Source organism: Carcharodon carcharias (assembly GCF_017639515.1).
Source record: "Carcharodon carcharias isolate sCarCar2 chromosome 38 unlocalized genomic scaffold, sCarCar2.pri SUPER_38_unloc_2, whole genome shotgun sequence".
Classification (NCBI taxonomy): Eukaryota; Metazoa; Chordata; class Chondrichthyes; order Lamniformes; family Lamnidae; genus Carcharodon; species Carcharodon carcharias.
This window is the reverse complement of record NW_024470786.1, coordinates 1985233-2010232: the sequence shown is the minus strand read 5'-3', so window position 1 is coordinate 2010232 and position 25000 is coordinate 1985233. Positions and strand designations below refer to the sequence as shown.

Sequence of the window (25000 nt, the reverse complement as noted above, 5' to 3'; positions counted from 1 at the left end):
GGGTGAGTGCAGTTCCCACAACACTCAAGAAGCTCGACACCGTCCAGGACAAAGCAGCCCCGCTCGATCGGCCCCCCATCCACAAACATTCCCTCCCTCCACCACCGACGCACAGGGGCAGCAGTGTGTGTACCATCTACAAGATGCACTGCAGCAACTCACCAAGGCTCCTTCGACAGCGCCGCCCAAACTCACCTCCTCTACCATCTAGAAGGACGAGGGCAGCAGACACATGGGGAACACCCACCACCTGGAACTTCCCCTCTGAGCCACTTACCATCCCGAGTTGGAAATATATCGGCCGTTCCTTCACTGTCGCTGGGTCCGAATCCTGGAACTCCCTCCCTAACAGCGCCGTGGGTGTACCTACACCACACGGACAAAATCCTGGGACTCCCTCCCTAACAGCGACGTGGGTGTACCTACACCACACGGACAAAATCCTGGAACTCCCTCCCTAACAGCACCGTGGGTGTACCTACACCACACGGGACAAAATCCTGGAACTCCCTCCCTAACAGCGACGTGGGTGTACCTACACCACACGGACAAAATCCTGGAACTCCCTCCCTAACAGCGCCGTGGGTGTACCTACACCACACGGACAAAATCCTGGAACTCCCTCCCTAACAGCGCCGTGGGTGTACCTACACCACACGGGGGGACAAAATCCTGGGACTCCCTCCCTAACAGCGACGTGGGTGTACCTACACCACACGGGACAAAATCCTGGGACTCCCTCCCTAACAGCGCTGTGGGTGTACCTACACCACACGGGACAAAATCCTGGAACCCACTCCCTAACAGCGCCGTGGGTGTACCCACACCACACGGGGACAAAATCCTGGAACTCCCTCCCTAACAGCGCCGTGGGTGTACCTACACCACACATGGGGACAAAATCCTGGAACTCCCTCCCTAACAGCGCCGTGGGTGTACCTACACCACACATGGGGACAAAATCCTGGAACTCCCTCCCTAACAGCGCCGTGGGTGTACCTACACCACACGGGGACCGCAGCGGCTCAAGAAGGCGGCTCACCCCCCACCACCCCCAACCACCTTCTCCAGGGGGCAATTAGGGATGGGTAACAAACGCCGGGCCCCGTCCAGAGACGCCCACGTCCTGTCGGTTCCCCAATCCTCTGAAACCCCACTAGGTCGACCAGGCCTGGCTCTAGCCAGTGCCGTATGCGTACACTTGAAGCCTCAGCTGACGGAGGGGAAGCGGGGAAGGTGGGGGGCATGAGGGAAGCGGGGCCGGAAAGCGCAGCCGAGCCTCACCTGAGGGTGCGCTCCCCTGCTGACTACGTTCCTCGGTCTCTGAGGGATTCCGGCACTTCCCAGCAGCGCCCTGCAACAAGAGGGGTTAGAGGTGAGTAGAGGTGGGAGCGGTAATCCCGCGAGGGCGCTGGGGGAGGTGGGGAGGGTGGGGGGGTGGGGGGCGGGGGTGGGAGAGACAGCCCCGGGAGAACGGGGCACGACAGCGCGAGGCCCCCCGCAGTCGACCAGCCGGCAGCACGGCGCTGTGCCCGGCTGTTCCACGAGCTCTGGGGGCTCGCCTGCCTTGACAGGGCCCAGGGTGGGAGGGGGCCGATCTGGACATTTTGAGAGCATCGGCGCCGAGGGCAAGTTCCGGTTTCACACCAGGGCCCAAGGGAGTGAAACCTCCTCACGGTGACCGAGGCAAAATGAATCGCGACCGCGAGGGACACCGGGAGTGGAGGGTCAGGGAGAGTCGGTGAAAAGCTCGTTCAGAGATGTCAGTTGTTGAGGAGCGGCTTAAAGGGGGAGAGAGAGAGAGGGACAGAGAGAGAGAGAGACAGAGAGAGAGAGAGACAGAGAGAGAGAGAGACAGAGACAGAGACAGAGAGAGAGAGAAACAGAGAGAGAGACAGAAAGAGAGAGAGACAGAGAGAGAGAGGGAGAGACAGAGAGAGACAGAGAGACACAGACAGAGAGACACAGACAGAGAGACACAGACAGAGAGACACAGACAGAGAGAGACAGAGAGAGAGACAGAGAGAGAGACAGAGAGAGAGACAGAGAGAGAGAGACAGAGAGAGAGAGGCTGAGTCGGAGAAGTTTGGGAAGGGAATTCCAGAGCATAGGGGACCCCAGGTAGCCGAACGCCAAAGGCAGAGCAATGGAATCGGTGAATGCTGGAGAGGCCAGAATAGGAGGAGAGCAGAGATCTCGAAGGGTCATCAGAGGTTACAGAGATAGGGAGGGGTGCAGGGGCTGGAGGAGGTTACAGAGATAGGGAGAGGTGTAGGGACTGGAGGAGTTTACAGAGATAGGGATGGGTGTAGGGGCTGGAGGAGGTTACAGAGATAGGTAGGGGTGTATTGGCTGGAGAAGGGTTCAGAGATTGGGAGGGTTGTAGGGGCTGGAGGAGGTTACAGAGATAGGGAGGGGTGTAGGGCCTGGAGGATGTTACAGAGATAGGGAGGGTTGTAGGGGCTGAAGGAGGTTACAGAGATAGGGAGGGTTGTAGGGGCTGGAGGAGATTACAGAGATAGAGTGGGGTGTAGGGTCTGGAGGAGGTTACAGATATAGGGAGGGGTGTATGGGCTAGAGGAGGTTACAGAGATAGGGAGGGTTGTAGGGGCTGGAGGAGGTTACAGAGATAGGGTGGATTGTAGAGGCTGGAGGAGATTACAGAAATAGGGAGGGGTGTTGGGGATGGGGGAGGTTACAGAGATAAGGAGAATTGTCGGGGCTGTAGGAGGTTACAGAGATAAGGATGGGAGTAGGGTCTGGAGGAGCTTACAGAGATAGGGAGGCACGTAGGGTCTGGAGGAGGTTACAGAGATAGGGAGGGGTTTAGGGGCTTGAGGACGTTACAGAGATAGGGAGGGGTGAAGGGGCTGGAGGAGATTACAGTGATAGGGAGGGGTTTAGGGGCTGGAGGAGGTTACAGAGATAGGGAGGGCTTTAGGGGCTGGAAGAGTTTACAGAGATAGGGAGCGGTTTTGGGGCGGGAGGCGGTTACAGAGATAGGGAGGGATGTAGGAGCTGGAGGAGGTTACAGAGATAGGGAGGGGTGTAGGGGCTGGAGGAGGTTACAGAGATAGGGAGGTTTTTAGGGGCTGGAAGAGGTTACAGAGATAGGGAGGGATGTAGGAGCTGGAGGAGGTTACAGAGATAGGGAGGGGTGTAGGGGCTGGAGGAGGTTACAGAGATAGGGGGTGGTGTAGGGGTTGGAGGAGGTTACAGAGATAGGGAGTGGTGTAGGGGCTGGAGGAGGTTACAGAGATAGGGAGGGGTGCTGAGGCTGGAGGAGGTTACAGAGTAGGGATGGGTGTAGTTTCTGGATGTGTTTACAGAGATAGGGAGGGTTTGTGGAGGCTGGAGGAGGTTACAGAGATAGGGAGTGGTGTAGGGGCTGGAGGAGCTTACATAGATAGGGAGGGGTGTAGGGTCTGGAGGAGGTTACAGAGATAGGGCTGTTTTTAGGTGCTGGAGGAGGTTACAGTGATAGGGAGGGGTGTTGAGGCTGGAGGAGGTTTCAGAGCTAGGGCGGTGTGTAGCGTCTGGAGGAGGTTACAGAGATATGGACGGATGTGGGGACTGGAGGAGGTGACAGAGATAGTGAGGGTTATAGGGGCTGCAGGAGGTTACAGGGATAGGGAGGGGTGTAGAGACTGGAGGAGGTTACAGAGATAGTGAGTGGTGTAGGGGCTGCAGGAGGTTACAGAGATAGGGTGGGGTGGAGGGGTTGGAGGAGGTTACAGAGATAGGGAGGGGTGTAGGGGCTGGAGGAGGTTACAGAGATAGGGAGGGGTGTAGGTTCTGCAGGTGGTTACAGAGATAGGGATGGATGTAGGGGCTGGAGGTGGTTACAAAGATAGTGAGGGGTGTAGGGACTGAAGAAGGTTACAGAGATAGGGAGGGGTTTAGCGGCTGGAGGAGGTTACACAGATAAGGACGGGTGTGGGGACTGAAGGAGGTTACATAGATAGGGAGGGTTGTAGGGGCTGGAGGAGGTTACAGGAATAGGGAGGGGTGTAGAGACTGGAGGAGGTTACAGAGATAGGGAGGGTTGTAGGGGCTGGAGGAGGTTACAGAGATAGGGTTGGGTGTAGGGGCTGGAGGAGGGTACAGAGATAGGGAGCGTTGTTGGGGCTGGAGGAGGTTACAGAGATAGGGAGGGGTGTAGGGGCTGGAGGAGGTTACAGAGATAGGGAGGGGTGTAGTGGCTGGAGGAGGTTACAGAGATAGGTGGGGTTGTAGAGGCTGGAGGAGTTTACAGAGATAAGGAGGGGTGTAGGGGCTGGGGGAGGTTACAGAGATAGGGAGGGGTGTAGGGGCTGGAGGAGGTTACAGAGATAGGGAGGTTTTTAGGGGCTGGAAGAGGTTACAGAGATAGGGAGGGATGTAGGAGCTGGAGGAGGTTACAGAGATAGGGAGGGGTGTAGGGGCTGGAGGAGGTTACATAGATAGGGGGTGGTGTAGGGGTTGGAGGAGGTTACAGAGAAAGGGAGGTTTTTAGGAGCTGGAGGAGGTTACTGAGATAGGGAGGGGTGTAGTGGCTGGAGGAGGATACAGAGTTAGGGAGGGGTGTAGTGGCTGGAGGAGGATACAGAGATAGGGAGGTGTGTAGTGGCTGGAGGAGGATACAGAGTTAGGGAGGGGTGTAGTGGCTGGAGGAAATTACAGAGATATTGAGGGGTGTAGGGGATGGAGGAGGTTACAGAGATAGGGTGGGGTGTGAGTGAAGACTATATTACCTCTCATCCAGGAGTGAGGATTGGATGAGTTTGTGGGTAGTTGTGGTGTGTTTGGTGACTGGGTAGATTTTCGAGGGTTTGTTGTTCTCTCTGTTTCTGTCTCTTTGTTTCCCTCTCTCTCTTTATCTCTCATTCTATCGCTATCTCCCTCACTCTCACTATCTTTTCCCCCTCACTCTCTGTCTCTTTACCTCCCACTCTTCTCCCACTTTATCTCTCTCTTTCTCTCTCTCTCCACATCTGTTTTTCTCTCTCTCAGCCTCACTATTTCTCCCTCTCTCTTTATCTTTTGTTCTTTCTCTCTCTCTTCTTTTCTCTTTATCGCTCTCTCTTCCCCCTCGCTCTCTCTCGGCCTCTATCTTGCCCCTCTTTCTCTGACTCTCTCTCTCTCTCTCTCTCTCCCTCTGTCTCTCTCTGAATCTCTCTTTGTCTCTTTCTCTCTGTATCATTTTCCCTTCTCTCTCATTCTGGGTCTCTCCATCTCTCTAACTCACTCTCTCCCTTTCTCTCTCTCGCTCTCTCTCGCTGTTTTCCTCTCCCCCCTCTCCCTGAGTCTCCTCTCTCTCACTCTCTCTCTATCTCTGCCTCTCTCTTGCTGTCTCTTTCTCTTTCTGTCTCTCTCTGTGTCTCTCTCTCTCTCTCTCTCTCTCTCTCTGACTCTCTCTCTCTGTCTCTTTCTATCTCCCTCTGCCTCTCTCTCTCCCTTTCTCTCCCTCCCTGTGTGTCTCTCTCTCACTGTCTCCTGCTGTCTCTCTCTCTCTCTGTCTCTCTCTGTATCTCTCTCTCTCTCTCTCTCTGTCTCCCTCTGTCTCTCTCTCTCTGCCTCTATCTCTCCTGCTATGTCTCTCTCCCTCCCTCTCTCTCTGTCTCCCTCTGTCTCTCTCTCTCTCCCTCCCTCTCTCTCTTTCTCCCTCTGTCTCTCTCTCTTTCCCTGTCTCTTTCTCCCTCCCTCTCTCTCTCTGTCTCCCTCTGTCAAACTCTCTCTCTCTGTCTCTCTCTCTGTCTCTGCCTCTCTCTCTCTCTCTCTTTCCATGTCTCTCTCTCTCTCTGTGTCTGTCTGTCTGTCTCTCTCTGTCTCTCTCTATCTCTCTCTCTCTGTCTCCTTTTGTCTCTCTCTAAGTCTCTCTCTCTCTCTGTCTCTGTCTCCCTCTGTCTCTCTCTGTCTCTCTCTCTCTCTCTCTCCCTCTGTCTCTCTTTCTCTGTCTCTCTCTGTCTCCCTCTCTCTCTCTCTCTCTCTGTCTCTCTCCCTCCCTCTCCCTCTCTCTCTCTCTCTCCCTCCCTGATTGGGATAACTTTCCCTTGGCTCTTTCCCTGGCCTCAGTGAGTTGAGCTGAGTGCTGGTGCTGAGAGAATGCTGGGAAAGTTCAGACAGATTGTTCCTCAGAGACTGAGTGTGGGAGGCCCAGCTATATCCTTAGGCTCTCAGACCAACACAGCAGCTGGAAAATGTGGAAGATGGGGAACCGGGGGTTGTAGAGGTGACGGGGGGTGGGGCAGAGGCCAGTGGGCATAGTTCCCAGCCTCAATTCCTGGCCCGACAGAACACATCCCCACAGCGACTGTCTCGCCCAGTCTCCCTCTTTCTCTGTCTCTGTCTCTCTCCCAGCCTCTCTCTGTCTCTGTCTCTGTCTCTCTCCCAGTCTCTCTCTGTCTCTCTCTCTCCCAGCCTCTCTCTGTCTCTGTCTCTCTCTCCCAGCCTCTCTCTGTCCCTCTCTCTCTCCCAGTCTCCCTCTGTCTCTGTCTCTCTCCCAGTCTCTCTCTGTCCCTCTCTCTCTCTCTCCCAGCCTCTCTCCGTCTCTCTCTCTCTCTCCCAGTCTCTCTCTGTCTCTCTCTCTCCCAGTCTCCCTCTGTCTCTCTCTCTCTCCCAGTCTCCCTCTGTCTCTGTCTCTGTCTCTCCCAGTCTCCCTCTGTCTCTGTCTCTGTCTCTCCCAGTCTCCCTCTGTCTCTGTCTCTCTCCCAGTCTCCCTCTGTCTCTGTCCCTCTCTCTCCCAGTCTCCCTCTGTCTCTGTCTCTCTCCCAGTCTCCCTCTGTCTCTGTCTCTCTCTCTCCCAGTCTCCCTCTGTCTCTGTCTCTCTCTCTCCCAGTCTCCCTCTGTCTCTGTCTCTCTCCCAGCCTCTCTCTGTCTCTGTCTTTCTCTCTCCCAGTCTCTCTCTGTCCCCCTCTCTCCCAGTCTCCCTCTGTCTCTGTCTCTCTCCCAGTCTCCCTCTGTCTCTGTCTCTCTCTCTCCCAGTCTCCCTCTGTCTCTGTCTCTCTCCCAGTCTCTCTCTGTCTCTGTCTCTCCGAGTCTCCCTCTGTCTCTGTCTCTCTCCCAGTCTCCCTCTGTCTCTGTCTCTCTCCCAGTCTCCCTCTGTCTCTGTCTCTGTCTCTCCCAGTCTCCCTCTGTCTCTCTCTCTCTCCCAGTCTCTCTCTGTCTCTCTCTCTCCCAGTCTCCCTCTGTCTCTCTCTCTCCCAGTCTCCCTCTGTCTCTGTCTCTCTCCCAGTCTCCCTTTGTCTCTGTCTCTGTCTCTCCCAGTCTCCCTCTGTCTCTGTCTCTCTCCCAGTCTCCCTCTGTCTCTGTCTCTCTCCCAGCCTCTCTCTGTCTCTCTCTCTCTCCCAGTCTCCCTCTGTCTCTGTCTCTCTCCCAGTCTCCCTCTGTCTCTGTCTCTCTCCCAGTCTCTCTCTGTCCCTCTCTCTCTCTCTCCCAGCCTCTCTCTGTCTCTCTCTCTCTCTCTCTCCCAGTCTCTCTCTATCTCTCTCTCTCCCAGTCTCCCTCTGTCTCTGTCTCTCTCCCAGTCTCTCTCTGTCCCTCTCTGTCTCTCTCCCAGTCTCTCTCTGTCCCTCTCTCTCCCAGCCTCTCACTGTCTCTGTCTCTCTCTCTCCCAGTCTCTCTCTGTCTCTCTCTCTCCCAGTCTCCCTCTGTCTCTCTCTCTCCCAGTCTCCCTCTGTCTCTGTCTCTCTCCCAGTCTCCCTCTGTCTCTGTCTCTCTCTCTCCCAGTCTCCCTCTGTCTCTGTCTCTCTCCCAGTCTCTCTCTGTCTCTGTCCCTCTCTCTCCCAGTCTCCCTCTGTCTCTCTCTCTCCCAGTCTCCCTCTGTCTCTCTCCCAGTCTCTCTCTGTCTCTGTCTTTCTCTCTCCCAGTCTCTCTCTGTCCCTCTCTCTCCCAGTCTCCCTCTGTCTCTGTCTCTCCCAGTCTCCCTCTGTCTCTGTCTCTCTCCCAGCCTCTCTCTGTCTCTGTCTCTCTCCCAGTCTCTCTCTGTCCCTCTCTCTCTCCCAGTCTCTCTCTGTCTCTGTCTCTCTCCCAGCCTCTCTCTGTCTCTGTCTCTCTCTCCCAGCCTCTCTCTGTCTCTGTCTCTCTCTCCCAGCCTCTCTCTGTCTCTGTCTCTCCCAGTCTCCCTCTGTCTCTGTCTCTCTCCCAGCCTCTCTCTGTCTCTGTCTCTCCCAGTCTCCCTCTGTCTCTGTCTCTCTCCCAGCCTCTCTCTGTCTCTCTCTCTCCCAGCCTCTCTCTGTCTCTGTCTCTCTCCCAGTCTCTCTCTGTCTCTGTCTCTCTCCCAGTCTCTCTCTCTCTCTGTCTCTGTCTCTCTCCCAGTCTCTCTCTGTCCCTCTCTCTCTCCCAGCCTCTCTCTGTCTCTGTCTCTCTCCCAGCCTCTCTCTGTCTCTGTCTCTCTCCCAGTCTCCCTCTGTCTCTGTCTCTCTCCCAGTCTCCCTCTGTCTCTGTCTCTCTCCCAGTCTCCCTCTGTTTCTGTCTCTCTCCCAGTCTCCCTCTGTTTCTGTCTCTCTCCCAGTCTCCCTCTGTCTCTCTCTCTCTCCCAGCCTCTCTCTGTCTCTCTCTCTCTCCCAGCCTCTCTCTGTCTCTCTCTCTCTCCCAGTCTCTCTCTGTCCCTCTCTCTCTCTCTCCCAGTCTCTCTCTGTCTCTGTCTCTCTCTCCCAGCCTCTCTCTGTCCCTCCCTCTCTCCCAGTCTCCCTCTGTCTCTGTCTCTCTCCCAGTCTCCCTCTGTCTCTGTCTCTCTCCCAGTCTCCCTCTGTTTCTGTCTCTCTCCCAGTCTCCCTCTGTTTCTGTCTCTCTCCCAGTCTCCCTCTGTCTCTCTCTCTCTCCCAGCCTCTCTCTGTCTCTCTCTCTCTCCCAGTCTCTCTCTGTCTCTCTCTCTCTCTCTCCCAGTCTCCCTCTGTCTCTGTCTCTCTCCCAGCCTCTCTCTGTATCTGTCTGTCTCTCTCTCCCAGTCTCCCTCTGTCTCTGTCTCTCTCCCAGTCTCTCTCTGTCTCTGTCTCTCTCTCCCAGTCTCCCTCTGTCTCTGTCTCTCTCCCAGTCTCTCTCTGTCTCTGTCTCTCTCTCCCAGCCTCTCTCTGTCTGTCTCTCTCTCCCAGTCTCTCTCTGTCTCTGTCTCTCTCCCAGCCTCTCTCTGTCTGTCTCTCTCTCCCAGTCTCTCTCTGTCTCTGTCTCTCTCCCAGCCTCTCGCTGTCTCTCTCTCTCGCCCAGTCTCCCTCTGTCTCTGTCTCTCTCCCAGTCTCTCTCTGTCTCTGTCTCTCTCCCAGCCTCTCTCTGTCTCTCTCTCTCTCCCAGTCTCTCTCTGTCCCTCTGTCTCTCTCCCAGTCTCTCTCTGTCCCTCTCTTTCTCCCAGCCTCTCTCTGTCTCTGTCTCTCCCAGTCTCCCTCTGTCTCTGTCTCTCTCCCAGCCTCTCTCTGTCTCTGTCTCTCCCAGCCTCTCTCTGTCTCTGTCTCTCCCAGCCTCTCTCTGTCTCTGTCTCTCCCAGTCTCTCTCTGTCTCTGTCTCTCCCAGTTTCTCTCTGTCTCTGTCTCTCTCCCAGTCTCTCTCTGTCTCTGTCTCTCTCCCAGTCTCTCTCTGTCTCTCACTCTCCCAGCCTCTCTCTGTCTCTCTCTCTCTCCCAGTCTCTCTCTGTCTCTCTCTCTCCCAGCCTCTCTCTGTCACTCTCTCTCTCCCAGTCTCTCTCTGTCCCTCTGTCTCTCTCCCAGTCTCTCTCTGTCCCTCTCTCTCTCCCAGTCTCTCTCTGTCTCTGTCTCTCTCCCAGTCTCTCTCTGTCCCTCTCACTCTCCCAGTCTCCCTCTGTCTCTGTCTCTCTCCCAGCCTCTCTCTGTCTCTGTCTCTCCCAGCCTCTCTCTGTCTCTCTCTCTCTCCCAGCCTCTCTCTGTCCCTCTCTCTCTCCCAGTCTCCCTCTGTCTCTGTCTCTCTCCCAGTCTCCCTCTGTCTCTGTCTCTCTCCCAGCCTCTCTCTGTCTCTGTCTGTCTCTTTCTCCCAGTCTCCCTCTGTCTCTGTCTCTCTCCCAGTCTCTCTCTGTCTCTGTCTCTCTCTCCCAGTCTCCCTCTGTCTCTGTCTCTCTCCCAGTCTCCCTCTCTCCCTCTGTCTCTCTCCCAGTCTCTCTCTGTCTCTGTCTCTCTCTCCCAGCCTCTCTCTGTCTGTCTCTCTCTCCCAGTCTCTCTCTGTCTCTGTCTCTCTCTCCCAGCCTCTCTCTGTCTGTCTCTCTCTCCCAGTCTCTCTCTGTCTCTCTCTCTCTCCCAGCCTCTCTCTGTCTCTCTCTCTCGCCCAGTCTCCCTCTGTCTCTGTCTCTCTCCCAGTCTCTCTCTGTCTCTGTCTCTCTCTCCCAGTCTCTCTCTGTCTCTGTCTCTCGCCCAGTCTCCCTCTGTCTCTGTCTCTCTCTCTCCCAGTCTCCCTCTGTCTCTGTCTCTCTCCCAGCCTCTCTCTGTCTCTCTCTCTCTCCCAGTCTCCCTCTGTCCCTCTGTCTCTCTCCCAGTCTCTCTCTGTCTCTGTCTCTCCCAGTCTCTCTCTCTGTCCCTCTGTCTCTCTCCCAGTCTCTCTCTGTCCCTCTCTCTCTCCCAGCCTCTCTCTGTCTCTGTCTCTCTCCCAGCCTCTCTCTGTCTCTGTCTCTCTCCCAGCCTCTCTCTGTCTCTGTCTCTCTCCCAGCCTCTCTCTGTCTCTGTCTCTCTCCCAGCCTCTCTCTGTCTCTCTCTCTCTCCCAGCCTCTCTCTGTCTCTCTCTCTCTCCCAGCCTCTCTCTGTCTCTCTCTCTCTCCCAGCCTCTCTCTGTCCCTCTCTCTCTCCCAGTCTCCCTCTCTCTCTGTCTCTCTCTCTCTCAGTCTCTCTCTGTCTCTGTCTCTCTCCCAGCCTCTCTCTGTCTCTCTCTCCCAGTCTCCCTCTGTCTCTGTCTCTCTCCCAGTCTCTCTCTGTCTCTGTCTCTCTCTCCCAGCCTCTCTCTGTCTGTCTCTCTCTCCCAGTCTCCCTCTGTCTCTGTCTCTCTCCCAGTCTCTCTCTGTCTCTGTCTCTCTCTCCCAGTCTCTCTCTGTCTGTCTCTCTCTCCCAGTCTCCCTCTGTCTCTGTCTCTCTCCCAGTCTCTCTCTGTCTCTGTCTCTCTCTCCCAGTCTCTCTCTGTCTGTCTCTCTCTCCCAGTCTCCCTCTGTCTCTGTCTCTCTCCCAGTCTCTCTCTGTCTCTGTCTCTCTCTCCCAGCCTCTCTCTGTCTGTCTCTCTCTCCCAGTCTCCCTCTGTCTCTGTCTCTCTCCCAGTCTCTCTCTGTCTCTGTCTCTCTCTCCCAGTCTCTCTCTGTCTGTCTCTCTCTCCCAGTCTCCCTCTGTCTCTCTCTCTCTCCCAGCCTCTCTCTGTCTCTGTCTCTCTCCCAGCCTCTCTCTGTCTCTCTCTCTCTCTCCCAGCCTCTCTCTGTCTCTCTCTCTCTCTCCCAGCCTCTCTCTGTCTCTGTCTCTCTCTCTCTCCCAGCCTCTCTCTGTCTCTCTCTCTCTCTCCCAGTCTCTCTCTGTCTCTCTCTCTCTCTCGCAGTCTCTCTCTGTCTCTGTCTCTCTCCCAGCCTCTCTCTGTCTCTGTCTCTCTCCCAGCCTCTCTCTGTCTCTCTCTCTCTCTCCCAGTCTCTCTCTGTCTCTGTCTCTGTCTCTCTCCCAGCCTCTCTCTGTCTCTGTCTCTCTCCCAGTCTCTCTCTGTCCCTCTCTCTCTCCCAGCCTCTCTCTGTCTCTGTCTCTCTCTCTCCCAGCCTCTCTCTGTCTCTGTCTCTCTCTCTCCCAGCCTCTCTCTGTCTGTCTCTCTCTCCCAGTCTCCCTCTGTCTCTGTCTCTCTCTCTCTCCCAGTCTCTCTCTGTCTCTGTCTCTCTCCCAGCCTCTCTCTCTCTCTCTCTCTCCCAGTCTCTCTCTGTCTCTCTCCCAGCCTCTCTCTGTCTCTCTCTCTCTCTCCCAGTCTCTCTCTGTCTCTGTCTCTCTCCCAGCCTCTCTCTGTCTCTCTCTCTCTCTCCCAGTCTCCCTCTGTCTCTGTCTCTCTCCCAGCCTCTCTCTGTCTCTCTCTCTCTCTCCCAGTCTCCCTCTGTCTCTGTCTCTCTCTCCCAGTCTCCCTCTGTCTCTGTCTCTCTCTCTCTCCCAGCCTCTCTCTGTCTCTGTCTCTCTCTCTCCCAGTCTCTCTCTGTCTCTCTCTCTCTCCCAGCCTCTCTCTGTCTCTGTCTCTCTCTCTCCCAGTCTCTCTCTGTCTCTCTCTCTCCCAGTCTCTCTCTGTCCCTCTCTCTCTCCCAGCCTCTCTCTGTCTCTGTCTTTCTCTCTCTCTCCCAGCCTCTCTCTGTCTCTGTCTCTCTCCCAGTCTCTCTCTGTCTCTGTCTCTCTCCCAGTCTCTCTCTGTCTCTCTCTCTCTCCCAGCCTCTCGCTGTCTCTGTCTCTGTCTCTCCCAGTCTCTCTCTGTCCCTCTCTCTCCCAGTCTCTCTCTGTCCCTCTCTCTCCCAGTCTCTCTCTGTCCCTCTCTCTCTCCCAGTCTCTCTCTGTCCCTCTCTCTCTCTCTCTCTCTGTCCCCCTCTCTCTCTCCCAGTCTCTCTCTGTCCCTCTCTGTCCCTCTCTCTCTCTCCCAGCCTCTCTCTGTCCCTCTCTCTCTCTCCCAGTCTCTCTCTGTCCCTCTCTCTCTATTTCCCTCACTCTGTCCCTCTCTCTCTCTATTTCCCTCTCTCTGTCTCTCTCTCTCTCTCTATTTCCCTCTCTCTGTCTCTCTCTATTTCCCTCACTCTGTCCCTCTCTCTCTCTATTTCCCTCTCTCTGTCTCTCTCTCTCTATTTTCCTCTCTCTGTCTCTCTCTATTTCCCTCTCTCTGTCTCTGTCTCTCTCTCCCAGCCTCTCTCTATCCCTCTATCTCTCTATTTCCCTCACTCTGTCCCTCCCTCTCTCTATTTCCCTCTCTCTGTCTCTCTCTCTCTATTTCCCTCACTCTGTCCCTCTCTCTATTTCCCTCTCTCTGTCTCTCTCTATTTCCCTCTCTCTGTCTCTCTCTATTTCCCTCTCTCTGTCTCTGTCTCTCTCTCTCTCCCAGCCTCTCTCTGTCCCTCTCTCTCTATTTCCCTCACTCTGTCCCTCTCTCTCTATTTCCCTCACTCTGTCCCTCTCTCTCTCTATTTCCCTCTCTCTCTCTCTCTATTTCCCTCTCTCTGTCTCTCTCTATTTCCCTCACTCTGTCCCTCTCGCTCTCTATTTCCCTCTCTCTGTCTCTCTCTATTTCCCTCACTCTGTCCCTCTCTCTCTCTATTTCCCTCTCTCTATCTCTGTCTCTCTCTCTATTTCCCTCTCTCTGTCTCTTTCTCTCTCTTTTTCCCTCTCTCTGTCTCTCTCTCCCTCTCTCCGAGCCTCTCTCTGTCCCTCACGCTCTCTCTCTATTTCCCTCTCTCTGTCCCTCTCTCTCTCTCTCTATTTCCCTCTCTCTGTCTCTCTCTCTCTCTCTCTCACAGCCTCTCTCTGTCCCTTTCTCTCTCTCTATTTCCCTCTCTCTGTCTGTCTCTCTCTCACTGTCTCTCACTCTCTCACTATCACTCTTTGTCCATCACTTTCTCTCTCTCGCACCTCTCTGTCTGCCAGACTCTCGGTCTCTCTCCCTCTCTTTCTCTCCCTCCCATGCTCTCTCTGACACTCTGTCTGAATCTTTCATTCTCATAGGCTAGCTCTCTGTCTGTCAATCTGCATGTCTTTGACTCTCTATCTCGCAGTACTGACTCTCTGACAGTGCGGCTCTCCCTCAGTACTGGCCCTCCGACAGTGCGGCACTCCCTCAGCACTAACCCACAGACAGTGAGGTTCTCCCTCAGCACTGACCCTCCGACAGTGCGGCACTCCCTCAGCACTAACCCACAGACAGTGCGGCTCTCCCTCAGTACTGACCCTCTGACAGTGCGGCACTCCCTCAGTACTGACCCTCCGACAGGGCGGCGCTCCCTCAGTACTGACCCTCCGACAGTGAGCCTCTCCCTCAGTACTGACCCTCTGACAGTGGGGCACTCCCTCCGTTCATTTCTATCAATAAGGAATTGGCTTTGAAAGATCTAATAGGATCAGGGATCGAGAGGGCAAGAAAAACGGCTGAAGGATGGGGGATGGGGGGGAGCAAGCTTGGTTGCAATTCTTCACTTGGTCGAATAGTGGCTTGAAGCGAGTGCCCAGCTCCTGGCCGTCCTGTGGGATAAACTGCGAGGGAACAAGAAGGGACACTCGAGGTGATGGCAAGGGACGAGCTAAAGGCAAAAACGGGGGTAATGGAGGGGACAGCGCTCAGCGGGGGTTTGAGTCCATCCAGGTGAACCTACCTCAGAGAATGACGTCACCTCACTCCAATGGTGGCACCTCACATGGGGCCGGTAATGGGGGCCATTGTTTGCCTCGGTTCCAGGGAGCTGCAACACTGAGAGTGATAGAAGGTCACGCTCCTTCACCCCATCCACTGAATCGGCAACATGCCTACATAGGGAGAGAAACAGAGGGCATGGAGTGAAAGGGCAGTGTATCTAACGCACAGTGACACCCGGTCCCAGGGGGGAAAGGACAGTGTATCTAACGCACTGTGACACGCGGTCCCAGAGGGGGAAAGGACAGTGTATCTAACGCACTGTGACACCCGGTCCCAGAGGGGGAAAGGACAGTGTGTCTAACGCACTGTGACACCCGGTCCCAGAGGGGGAAAGGACAGTGTATCTAATGCACTGTGACACCCTGTCCCAGAGGGGGAAAGGACAGTGTATCTAACACACTGTGACACACGGTCCCAGAAGGGGAAAGGACAGTGTATCTAACACACTGTGACACCTGGTCCCAGAGGGGGAAATTACAGTTTTTGACACTCAGCCGAGCATTTTTACTGATATAAATCCCCTTCAGCCGCTCATTCGGTCACCTCTTTGACTTCGAGCCTCGAGGGATCGTTTGTGCACGGTGTTCTGTTGAGGGGGATTGACCGTTCCCCCTGGATTCTGCATTGCCCTCTTTTTACCCTCTATGCATCAGTTGCTACCCCGAAGTGTAATGGGTCATGACTGTTGACCCTGGCGGCCAGCCCCCCTCTTGAGGTTGGGTCTTGTCAGCGCCTCGTCCTTACCTCCGTGTGGCGTCCAGCTCCTCCTGCAGCCTCCTGCTCTTCCCCTGCTCCTCCTCCAGCCTCTCCCTCAGCCCCTCGATCTCCGCTTCGGCCTCTAGGCGCAAGCGGTCTGCCACAGTGACCGCGAGGTGCATGTCATGTTGGAACTGGAGCCAGTCTTCTCCCTCCACCTTAACATGGTCAGAGGTGGAAACATTGACGCTTTATTTCATTCACTCCCGGCCACACCTGGATTCGCTGCGTCTCGCTGTCTGGGACAGCACTTACTGCCCATCCCTAATTGCCCCCTTGAGTAGGTGGTGGGTGAGCCGCCTTCTTGAGCCGCTGCAGTCCCCGTGTGGTGTACGTACACCCACGGCACTGTTAGGGAGGGAGTTCCAGGATTTTGTCCGTGTGGTGTAGGTACACCCACGGCGCTGTTAGAGAGGGAGTTTCCAGGATTTTGTCCGTGTGGTGCATTTGGACAGGGACTGCTTCAGTATCTGAGAAGTGGCGAATGGCTGAACATTGTACAATCATCAGCGAACATCCCCACTTCTGATGGAGGGAATGTCATTGATGGAGTTTATGTCAGAAAACCATCCAACCTTGACATTAGGGGTGATATGGCCAATATCTCCCAGTTGAACATTGGAAAAGGGGGGAGGAATGCAAAGGGAGTATCATGACAAGATATTAACATCTGTTATGTTATTGGAAATTATTGTTAAATTAGAATTGTAGCAGGGTCTGTGTCTCTGTGTGTGTTTGTGGATATCTTAGTTGGATTAAAGCCAGGTAGTCTGGGTGTTTTAATGTGTAGTAGTTTTGTGATGTTAATTAGATAAATGTATGGGGGAGAAGGTAAAATGTAAATTTGCATTTGTTGAATAAAACACTCAACAGTGGGAGGAAGAACTTGTGCCCAGACGCTAAGCAATGTAATTATGTGACAAATAACACTGGTGGAATGAAAGGATTATTGTTAGGAGAGTTGAAAAATTATTTTTAAAAAACCTCGCAATACACTTTGGAAGGAGTAACTTGACAAGGAAGTATTCAATGAACAATGACACTAGGAAGTTCTGAGGAACAAAGGGACCTTGGTGTGTGTGTCCATAGATCTCTGAAGGCAGAGGGGCATGTTAGTGGGGTGGTGAAAAAGGCATATGGGACACTTGCCTTTATCAGTCGAGGCATAGATTACAAAAGTAGGGAGGTCATGTTGGAGTTGTATAGAACCTTAGTGAGGCCACAGCTGGAGTACTGTGTGCAGTTCTGGTCGCCACATTACAGGAAGGATGTGATTGCACTGGAGGGGGGTGCAGAGGAGATTCACCAGGATGTTGCCTGGGATGAATCATTTAAGTTATGAAGAGAGGTTGGATAGACTTGGGTTGTTTTCGTTGGAGTAGAGAAGACTGAGGGGCGACCTGATCGAGGTGTACAAGATTGTGAGGGGCATGGACAGGGCGGGTAGGGAGCAGCTCTTCCCTTTAGTTGAAGGGTCAGTCACGAGGGGGCATAAACTCAAGATGAGAGGCAGGAGGTTTAGGGGGGATGTGAGGAAAAAGTATTTTACCCAGAGGGTGGTCACGGTCTGGAATGCGCTGCCTGGGAGGGTGGTGGAGGCGGGTTGCCTCACATCCTTTAAAAAGTACCTGGATGGGCACTTACCACCTCATAACATTCAAGGCTACGGGCCAAGTGCTGGTAAATGGGAGTAGGTAGATAGGTCAGGTGTTTCTCACGTGTCGGTGCAGACTCGATGGGCCGAAGGGCCTATTCTGCACTGTGTGATCTGTGATTCAGTGAATACAATGGATAATTTCCATTCAGAAGGGAAGCAAGGTGTAAACAGAAAGGGGATTAGCGTGTGTAATCCAGAGGCTTTTAAGACCTATTCAACCCGTGAGCCTACAGCAAACAAACCAAATAGCAGGGAAGCGCTTTTGGAATTTGTGAGGTCAAAGGTGCTTGGCCTGGAACGAATACAGAAAATTCTGGAAAATCTCAGCAGGTCTGGCAGCATCCGTGGAGACAATCGCAGAGTTAATGTTTCCAGTCCGGACGGTAAACAGAAGTCCAAATATGATGGAATTCATGCCGTGTAAGGGGGCGTGGAAAGGAGAAGTGGGGTAGAAGGCCAGGGATAGGGGGAGGCAAAGGCAAGATTGTGATAGATGTTGTGCAAACAAGGACAAAGGGGGTGTTAATGGTAGTGGTAATGACTCATGGACAAAAGGACAAAGGGGGTGTTAATGGTAGTGGTGAGGACTCATGGACAAAAGGACAAATGGGGTGTTAATGGAAGTGGTAAGGACTCATGGACAAAAGGACAAAGGGAGTGTTAATGGTAGAGGTAAGGACTCATGGACAAAAGGAGAAAGGGGGTGTTAATGGTAGTGGTAAGGACTCATGAACAAAAGGACAAAGGGGATGTTAATGGTAGTGGTAAGGACTCATGGACAAAAGGACAAAGGGGGTGTTAATGGTAGTGGTAAGGACTCATGGACAAAAGGACAAAGGGGGTGTTAATGGTAGTGGTATGGACTCATGGGCAAAAGGACAAAGGGGGTGTTAATGGTAGTGGTAAGGACTCATGGACAAAAGGACAAAGGGGGTGTTAATGGTAGTGGTAAGGACTCATGGACAAAAGGACAAAGGGGGTGTTAATGGTAGTGGTAAGGACTCATGGACAAAAGGACAAAGGGGCGGTTAATGGTAATGGTAAGGACTCATGGACAAAAGCACAAAGGGAGTGTTAATGTTAATGGTAAGGACTCATGGACAAAAGCACAAAGGGAGTGTTAATGGTAGTGGTAAGGACTCATGGACAAAAGGACAATGGGGGTGTTAATGGTAGTGGTAAGGATTCATGGACAAAAGGACAAAGGGGGTGTTAATGGTAGTGGTAAGGACTCATGGACAAAAGGACAATGGGGGTGTTAATGGTAGTGGTAAGGACTCATGGACAAAAGGACAAAGGGGGTGTTAATGGTAGTGGTAAGGACTCGTGGACAAAAGGACAAAGGGGGTGTTAATTGTAGTGGTAAGGACTCATGGACAAAAGGACAAAGGGAATGTTAATTGTAGTGGTAAGGACTCATGGACAAAAGGAGAAAGGGGGTGTTAATTGTAGTGGTAAGGACTCATGGACAAAAGGAGAAAGGGGTTGTTAATTGTAGTGGTAAGGACTCATGGACAAAAGGAGAAAGGGGTTGTTAATTGTAGTGGTAAGGACTCATGGACAAAAGGAGAAAGGGGTTGTTAATTGTAGTGGTAAGGACTCATGGACAAAAGGACAAAGGGAATGTTAATTGTAGTGGTGAGGACTCATGGACAAAAGGACAAAGGGGTTGTTAATTGTAGTGGTAAGGACTCATGGACAAAAGGACAAAGGGGTTGTTAATTGTAGTGGTAAGGACTCATGGACAAAAGGACAAAGGGAATGTTAATTGTAGTGGTGAGGACTCATGGACAAAGGGTCAAAGGGAGTGTTAATGGTATTGGTAATGACTCATGGACAAAAGGACAAAGGGGTTGTTAATTGTAGTGGTAAGGACTCATGGACAAAAGGACAAAGGGAATGTTAATTGTAGTGGTGAGGACTCATGGACAAAGGGTCAAAGGGAGTGTTAATGGTATTGGTAATGACTCATGGACAAAAGGACAAAGGGAGTGTTAATGGTAGTGGTAAGGACTCATGGAGAAAAGGACAATGGGGGTGTTAATGGTAGTGGTAAGGACTCATGGACAAAAGGACAAAGGGAGTGTTAATGGTAGTGGTAAGGACTCATGGACAAAAGGACAAAGGTGCTGTTAATGGTAGTGGTAAGGACTCATGGACAAAAGGACAATGGGGGTGTTAATGGTAGTGGTAAGGACTCATGGACAAAAGGAGAAAGGGGTTGTTAATTGTAGTGGTAAGGACTCATGAACAAAAGGACAAAGGGGAAGTTAATGGTAGTGGTAAGGACTCATGGACAAAAGGACAAAGGGAATGTTAATTGTAGTGGTAAGGACTCATGGACAAAAGGAGAAAGGGGTGTTAATTGTAGTGGTAAGGACTCATGGACAAAAGGAGAAAGGGGTTTTTAATTGTAGTGGTAAGGACTCATGGACAAAAGGAGAAAGGGGTTGTTAATTGTAGTGGTAAGGACTCATGGACAAAAGGAGAAAGGGGTTGTTAATTGTAGTGGTAAGGACTCATGGACAAAAGGACAAAGGGAATGTTAATTGTAGTGGTGAGGACTCATGGACAAAGGGTCAAAGGGAGTGTTAATGGTATTGGTAATGACTCATGGACAAAAGGACAAAGGGGGTGTTAATCGTAGTGGTAAGGATTCATGGACAAAAGGACAAAGGGAATGTTAATGGTAGTGGTAATGACTCATGTGCAAAAGGACAAAGGGAGTGTTAATGGTAGTGGTAAGGACTATGGACAAAAGGACAAAGGGACTGTTAATGGTAGTGGTAAAGACTCATGGAAAAAAGGACAAAGGGGGTGTTAATGGTAGTGGTAAGGACTCATGGACAAAAGGACAAAGGGGGTGTTAATGGTAGTGGTAAGGACTCATGGACAAAAGGACAAAGGGGGTGATAATGGTAGTGGTAAGGACTCATGGACAAAAGGACAAAGGGGGTGATAATGGTAGTGGTAAGGACTCATGGACAAAAGGACAAAGGGAGTGTTAATGGTAGTGGTAAGGACTCATGAACAAAAGGACAAAGGGAGTGTTAATTGTAGTGGTAAGGACTCATGGACAAAAGGACAAAGGGAGTGTTAATGGTAGTAGTAAGGACTCATGAACAATAGGACAAATGGGGTGTTAATGGTAGTGGCAAGGACTCATGCACAAAAGGACAAAGGGGGTGTTAATGGTAGTGGTAAGGACTCATGGACAAAAGGACAAAGGGGGTGATAATGGTAGTGGTAAGGACTCATGGACAAAAGGACAAAGGGAGTGTTAATGCTAGTAGCAAGGAATCATGAACAAAAGGACAAAGGGAGTGTTAATGGTAGTGGTAAGGACTCATGGACAAAAGGACAAAGGGAGTGTTAATGGTAGTGGTAAGGACTCATGAACAAAAGGACAAAGGGGATGTTAATGGTAGTGGTAAGGACTCATGGACAAAAGGACAAAGGGGGTGTTAATGGTAGTGGTAAGGACTCATGGACAAAAGGACAAAGGGGGTGTTAATGGTAGTGGTATGGACTCATGGACAAAAGGACAAAGGGAGTGTTAATGGTAGTGGTAAGGACTCATGAACAAAAGGACAAAGGGAGTGTTAATTGTAATGGTAAGGACTCATGGACAAAAGGACAAAGGGAGTGTTAATGGTAGTAGTAAGGACTCATGAACAAAAGGACAAAGGGGGTGTTAATGGTAGTGGTAAGGACTCATGCACAAAAGGACAAAAGGAGTGTTAATTGTAGCGGTAAGGACTCATGGACAAAAGTACAAAGGGAGTGTTAATGGTAGTGGTAAGGACTCATGCACAAAAGGACAAAGGGAGTGTTAATGGTAGTGGTAAGGACTCATGGACAAAAGGACAAAGGGGGTGTTAATGGTAGTGGTAAGGACTCATGGACAAAAGGACAAAGGGAGTGTTAATGGTAGTGGTAAGGACTCATGGACAAAAGGACAAAGGGAGTGTTAATGGTAGTAGCAAGGACTCATGAACAAAAGGACAAAGGGATTGTTAATTGTAGTGGTAAGGACTCATGGACAAAAGGACAAAGGGAGTGTTAATGGTAGTAGTAAGGACTCATGAACAATAGGACAAAGGGGGTGTTAATGGTAGTGGCAAGGACTCATGCACAAAAGGACAAAGGGGGTGTTAATGGTAGTGGTAAGGACTCATGGACAAAAGGACAAAGGGGGTGATAATGGTAGTGGTAAGGACTCATGGACAAAAGGACAAAGGGAGTGTTAATGGTAGTAGCAAGGACTCATGAACAAAAGGACAAAGGGAGTGTTAATTGTAGTGCTAAGGACTCATGGACAAAAGGACAAAGGGAGTGTTAATGGTAGTAGTAAGGACTCATGAACAATAGGACAAAGGGGGTGTTAATGGTAGTGGCAAGGACTCATGCACAAAAGGACAAAAGGAGTGTTAATTGTAGTGGTAAGGACTCATGGACAAAAGTACAAAGGGAGTGTTAATGGTAGTGGTAAGGACGCATGCACAAAAGGACAAAGGGGGTGTTAATGGTAGTGGTAAGGACTCATGAACAAAAGCACAAAGGGAGTGTTAATGGTAGTGGTAAGGACTCATGGACAAAAGGACAATGGGGGTGTTAATGGTAGTGGTAAGGACTCATGGACAAAAGGACAAAGGGAGTGTTAATGGTAGTGGTAAGGACTCATGGACAAAAGGAATAAGGGGGTGTTAATGGTAGTGGTAAGGACTCATGGACAAAAGGACAAAGGGAGTGTTAATTGTAGTGGTAAGGACTCATGGACAAAAGGACAAAGGGGCTGTTAGTGGTAGTGGTAAGGACTCATGGACAAAAGGACAAAGGGAGTGTTAATGGTAGTGGTAAGGACTCATGGACAAAAGGACAAAGGGAGTGTTAATGGTAGTGGTAAGGACTCATGAACAAAAGGACAAAGGGGATGTTAATGGTAGTGTTAAGGACTCATGGACAAAAGGACAAAGGGGGTGTTAATGGTAGTGGTAAGGACTCATGGACAAAAGGACAAAGGGGGTGTTAATGGTAGTGGTATGGACTCATGGACAAAAGGACAAAGGGAGTGTTAATGGTAGTGGTAAGGACTCATGAACAAAAGGACAAAGGGAGTGTTAATTGTAATGGTAAGGACTCATGGACAAAAGGACAAAGGGAGTGTTAATGGTAGTAGTAAGGACTCATGAACAAAAGGACAAAGGGGGTGTTAATCGTAGTGGTAAGGACTCATGCACAAAAGGACAAAAGGAGTGTTAATTGTAGCGGTAAGGACTCATGGACAAAAGTACAAAGGGAGTGTTAATGGTAGTGGTAAGGACTCATGCACAAAAGGACAAAGGGAGTGTTAATGGTAGTGGTAAGGACTCATGGACAAAAGGACAAAGGGGGTGTTAATGGTAGTGGTAAGGACTCATGGACAAAAGGACAAAGGGAGTGTTAATGGTAGTGGTAAGGACTCATGGACAAAAGGACAAAGGGGGTGTTAATGGTAGTGGTAAGGACTCATGGACAAAAGGACAAAGGGAGTGTTAATGGTAGTGGTAAGGACTCATGGACAAAAGGACAAAGGGGGTGTTAATGGTAGTGGTAAGGACTCATGGACAAAAGGACAAAGTGGGTGTTAATGGTAGTGGTAAGGACTCATGGACAAAAGGACAAAGGGGGTGTTAATGGTAGTGGTAAGGACTCATGGACAAAAGGACAAAGGGGCTGTTAGTGGTAGTGGTAAAGACTCATGTACAAAAGGACAAAGTGGGTGTTAATGGTAGTGGTAAGGACTCATGGACAAAAGGACAAAGGGGGTGTTAATGGTAGTGGTAAGGACTCATGGACAAAAGGACAAAGGGGGTGTTAATGGTAGTGGTAAGGACTCATGGACAAAAGGACAAAGGGGGTGATACTCTTAGGGGAACTGACTAAAGAAGGTGCTGATGGTGGCACTGTCAGAAAGGAGAATGTGGCAAAAGCAGGACAAGGGTCAGCACTCTTGAAAAAACAACATGACCATGGGACAGATGGCCTTGCGAGAATGGGTAACGGGAGGGGTTGGTGCTGGGGAAGAACGGTGAAAATTGTATAACAGGTTGGGATAAACAACAAATTCATATGAATAACATAAAATTAGTGGATAAGAAAAAGATTGATTATTGAAGAAGTGGGTTAAAATGGGCTGAGGTTGGAGGAGAGAGTTCATGGTCTGTAGTTGTTGAACTCAATGTTAAGTCTGGAAGGCTATAATGTGCTTAGCCTGGTATCTGTTTCCGGTGTATGGGCTACTGTTTCCTTGGTAAAGGTTTACCTGGGAGCGATTCATTTGGGGATTTTTTTAATAGTTCTTACAGTATTCATTAATAGACATGTGAATGTGATTAATTTGTTGGTTTATTTAATAACTGTTTAACTTTGTTCTATTAAAAATACCTCTCGATGCTCAGTGGTCTTATTCCTGAATTTAGAGCTACCTCTCAAACATTCCAATTGAAACTATAGGTTTTGAGAGTTGTTGAAGTTTCTCTCCGGGGTTTAAACAACTCATCCATTTCCATCTGCTTTGTCACATCAGGGAAGGGGGGTGTGTGGCAGTCGATTGTGGTGTCCCGACCTCCCTTTTGACAGGCAGGTGGGGGCTGGTGGAATGAAGTCCCCTGGGGTCGAAGATCCACTCTCTTAGCTCATGGGGTATGGCCCCAGGGAAGGTCAGTGGAGGCAGTGATGAGGGAGGAGCAGGAGAGGTAGGGGTTAGTCAGGGAGGCTCCTGTCCCAACACAAACCAGCCCCATTCCCCAATCCCTACCTTTATCTTCTCGTTCAGCCTGCTCACTTCTGTCTTCAGCACCTCGCATTCCGATTTCAAAAGGACCACCAGCTCTGTGGGATGAGAAAATGCTTCCTCAGACTCTCCATTGGGATTGTGTACAGTGGGAGTGAACGGGAAGGGGTTTGGGAATGGGATTGAGTACAGTGGGAGTGAATGGGAAGGGGTTTGGGTCCATTGGGATTGTGTACAGTGGGAGTGAACGGGAAGGGGTTTGGGTCCATTGGGATTGTGTATAGTGGGAGTGAACTGGAAGGTATTTGTCTCCATTGGGATTGTGTACAGTGGGAGTGAACGGGAAGGGGTTTGGGTCCATTGGGATTGTGTACAGTGGGAGTGAACGGGAAGGGGTTTGGGTCCATTGGGATTGTGTAGATTGGGAGTGAACGGGAAGGGGTTTGTGTCCATTGGGATTGTGTACAGTGGGAGTGAATGGGAAGGGGTTTGTGTCCATTGGGATTGTGGACAGTAGGCGTGAACGGGAAGGGGTTTGGATCCGTTGGGATTGTGTACAGTGGGAGTGAACGGGAAGGGGTTTGTGTCCATTGGGATTGTGTACGGTGGGAGTGAACGGGAAGGGGTTTGGGTCCATTGGGATTGTGTACAGTGGGAGTGAACGGGAAGGGGTTTGTGTCCATTGGGATTGTGTACAGTGGGAGTGAACGGGAAGGGGTTTGGGTCCATTGGGTCCATATCCCTCAATCTCCACCTGCCCACTGCCTCCCCCCCTCCACCCCCCACCTCAATATTGTGGCCTGAATGGTCTCTTTCTATGCTGCACGCTGTTCCAGCAATTGGAGAGATCCCATGCTCACCCTGAAGTTGTGCGACCGTCTCCCGGTCTCCTGTACCCTCTGCTTTCTCTCCCCTCCTCTCTGTCTCCATGAATGCAGCTCTCCCCCCATCATCCTCTTCCCCACGGTCTGGGACGTCTGTATCGCTGGGCACCAGCTCAGGGAGCTCCTCCGCTCGTGTCCTGTCCTCTTTCTGTTCCTTCGATTGTCAGGAGGAGGGAAAGGTTAAACTTAACACCCGACATAATGCGCTATCTGTAGTTACAAGCATCAGAGGCAGTTTTGCAGAGCTGTGCAGTGTCTTTCAGGCACTGTACTGGACGTGTGTGTGTGTGTGTGTGTGTGTGTGTGTGTGTGTGTGTGTGTGTGTGTGCGCGCATCTGTGTGTGTCAGTGTGTGACAGTGGGTGTTTGTGAGAGTGTGTGTGAATGTATTTGTGTGTGTGTGTGTGTGTGAGATTCTGCATGTGTGTGCATAAGGATGTGTGTGTGTGGTGTGTGTAAATGTGTGCGTGTGTAAATATGTGTTTATGTCTGTTTTAATGCGTGTCTCTCAGCACACGTGTGTGTGTGCATGTGATTGTGTGTGTTTGTGGGTGTGTGTGTGTGAGTTTGTGAGTGTTTGTGTGTGTGTATGTGTGTGTATGTGTGAGTGTGTGTATGTGTGTATGTG

General features: G+C 51.5%; 1 protein-coding gene across 1 annotated transcript in view; it reads right to left on the bottom strand.

Moving 5' to 3' along the window:
* Positions 1–25000, bottom strand: part of si:ch211-195o20.7 (cytospin-B) — a 69562-nt gene that overhangs the window by 33736 nt on the left and 10826 nt on the right. The window contains exons 3-7 of the mRNA XM_041182132.1: positions 24350–24527; positions 23514–23587; positions 15046–15215; positions 14261–14411; positions 1285–1354 (exon numbers count right to left, since the gene is read on the bottom strand). Coding sequence (XP_041038066.1) covers positions 1285–1354; positions 14261–14411; positions 15046–15215; positions 23514–23587; positions 24350–24419 — 535 coding nt within the window. The 5' untranslated portion in view covers positions 24420–24527. The remainder of the gene's footprint in view (positions 1–1284; positions 1355–14260; positions 14412–15045; positions 15216–23513; positions 23588–24349; positions 24528–25000) is intronic.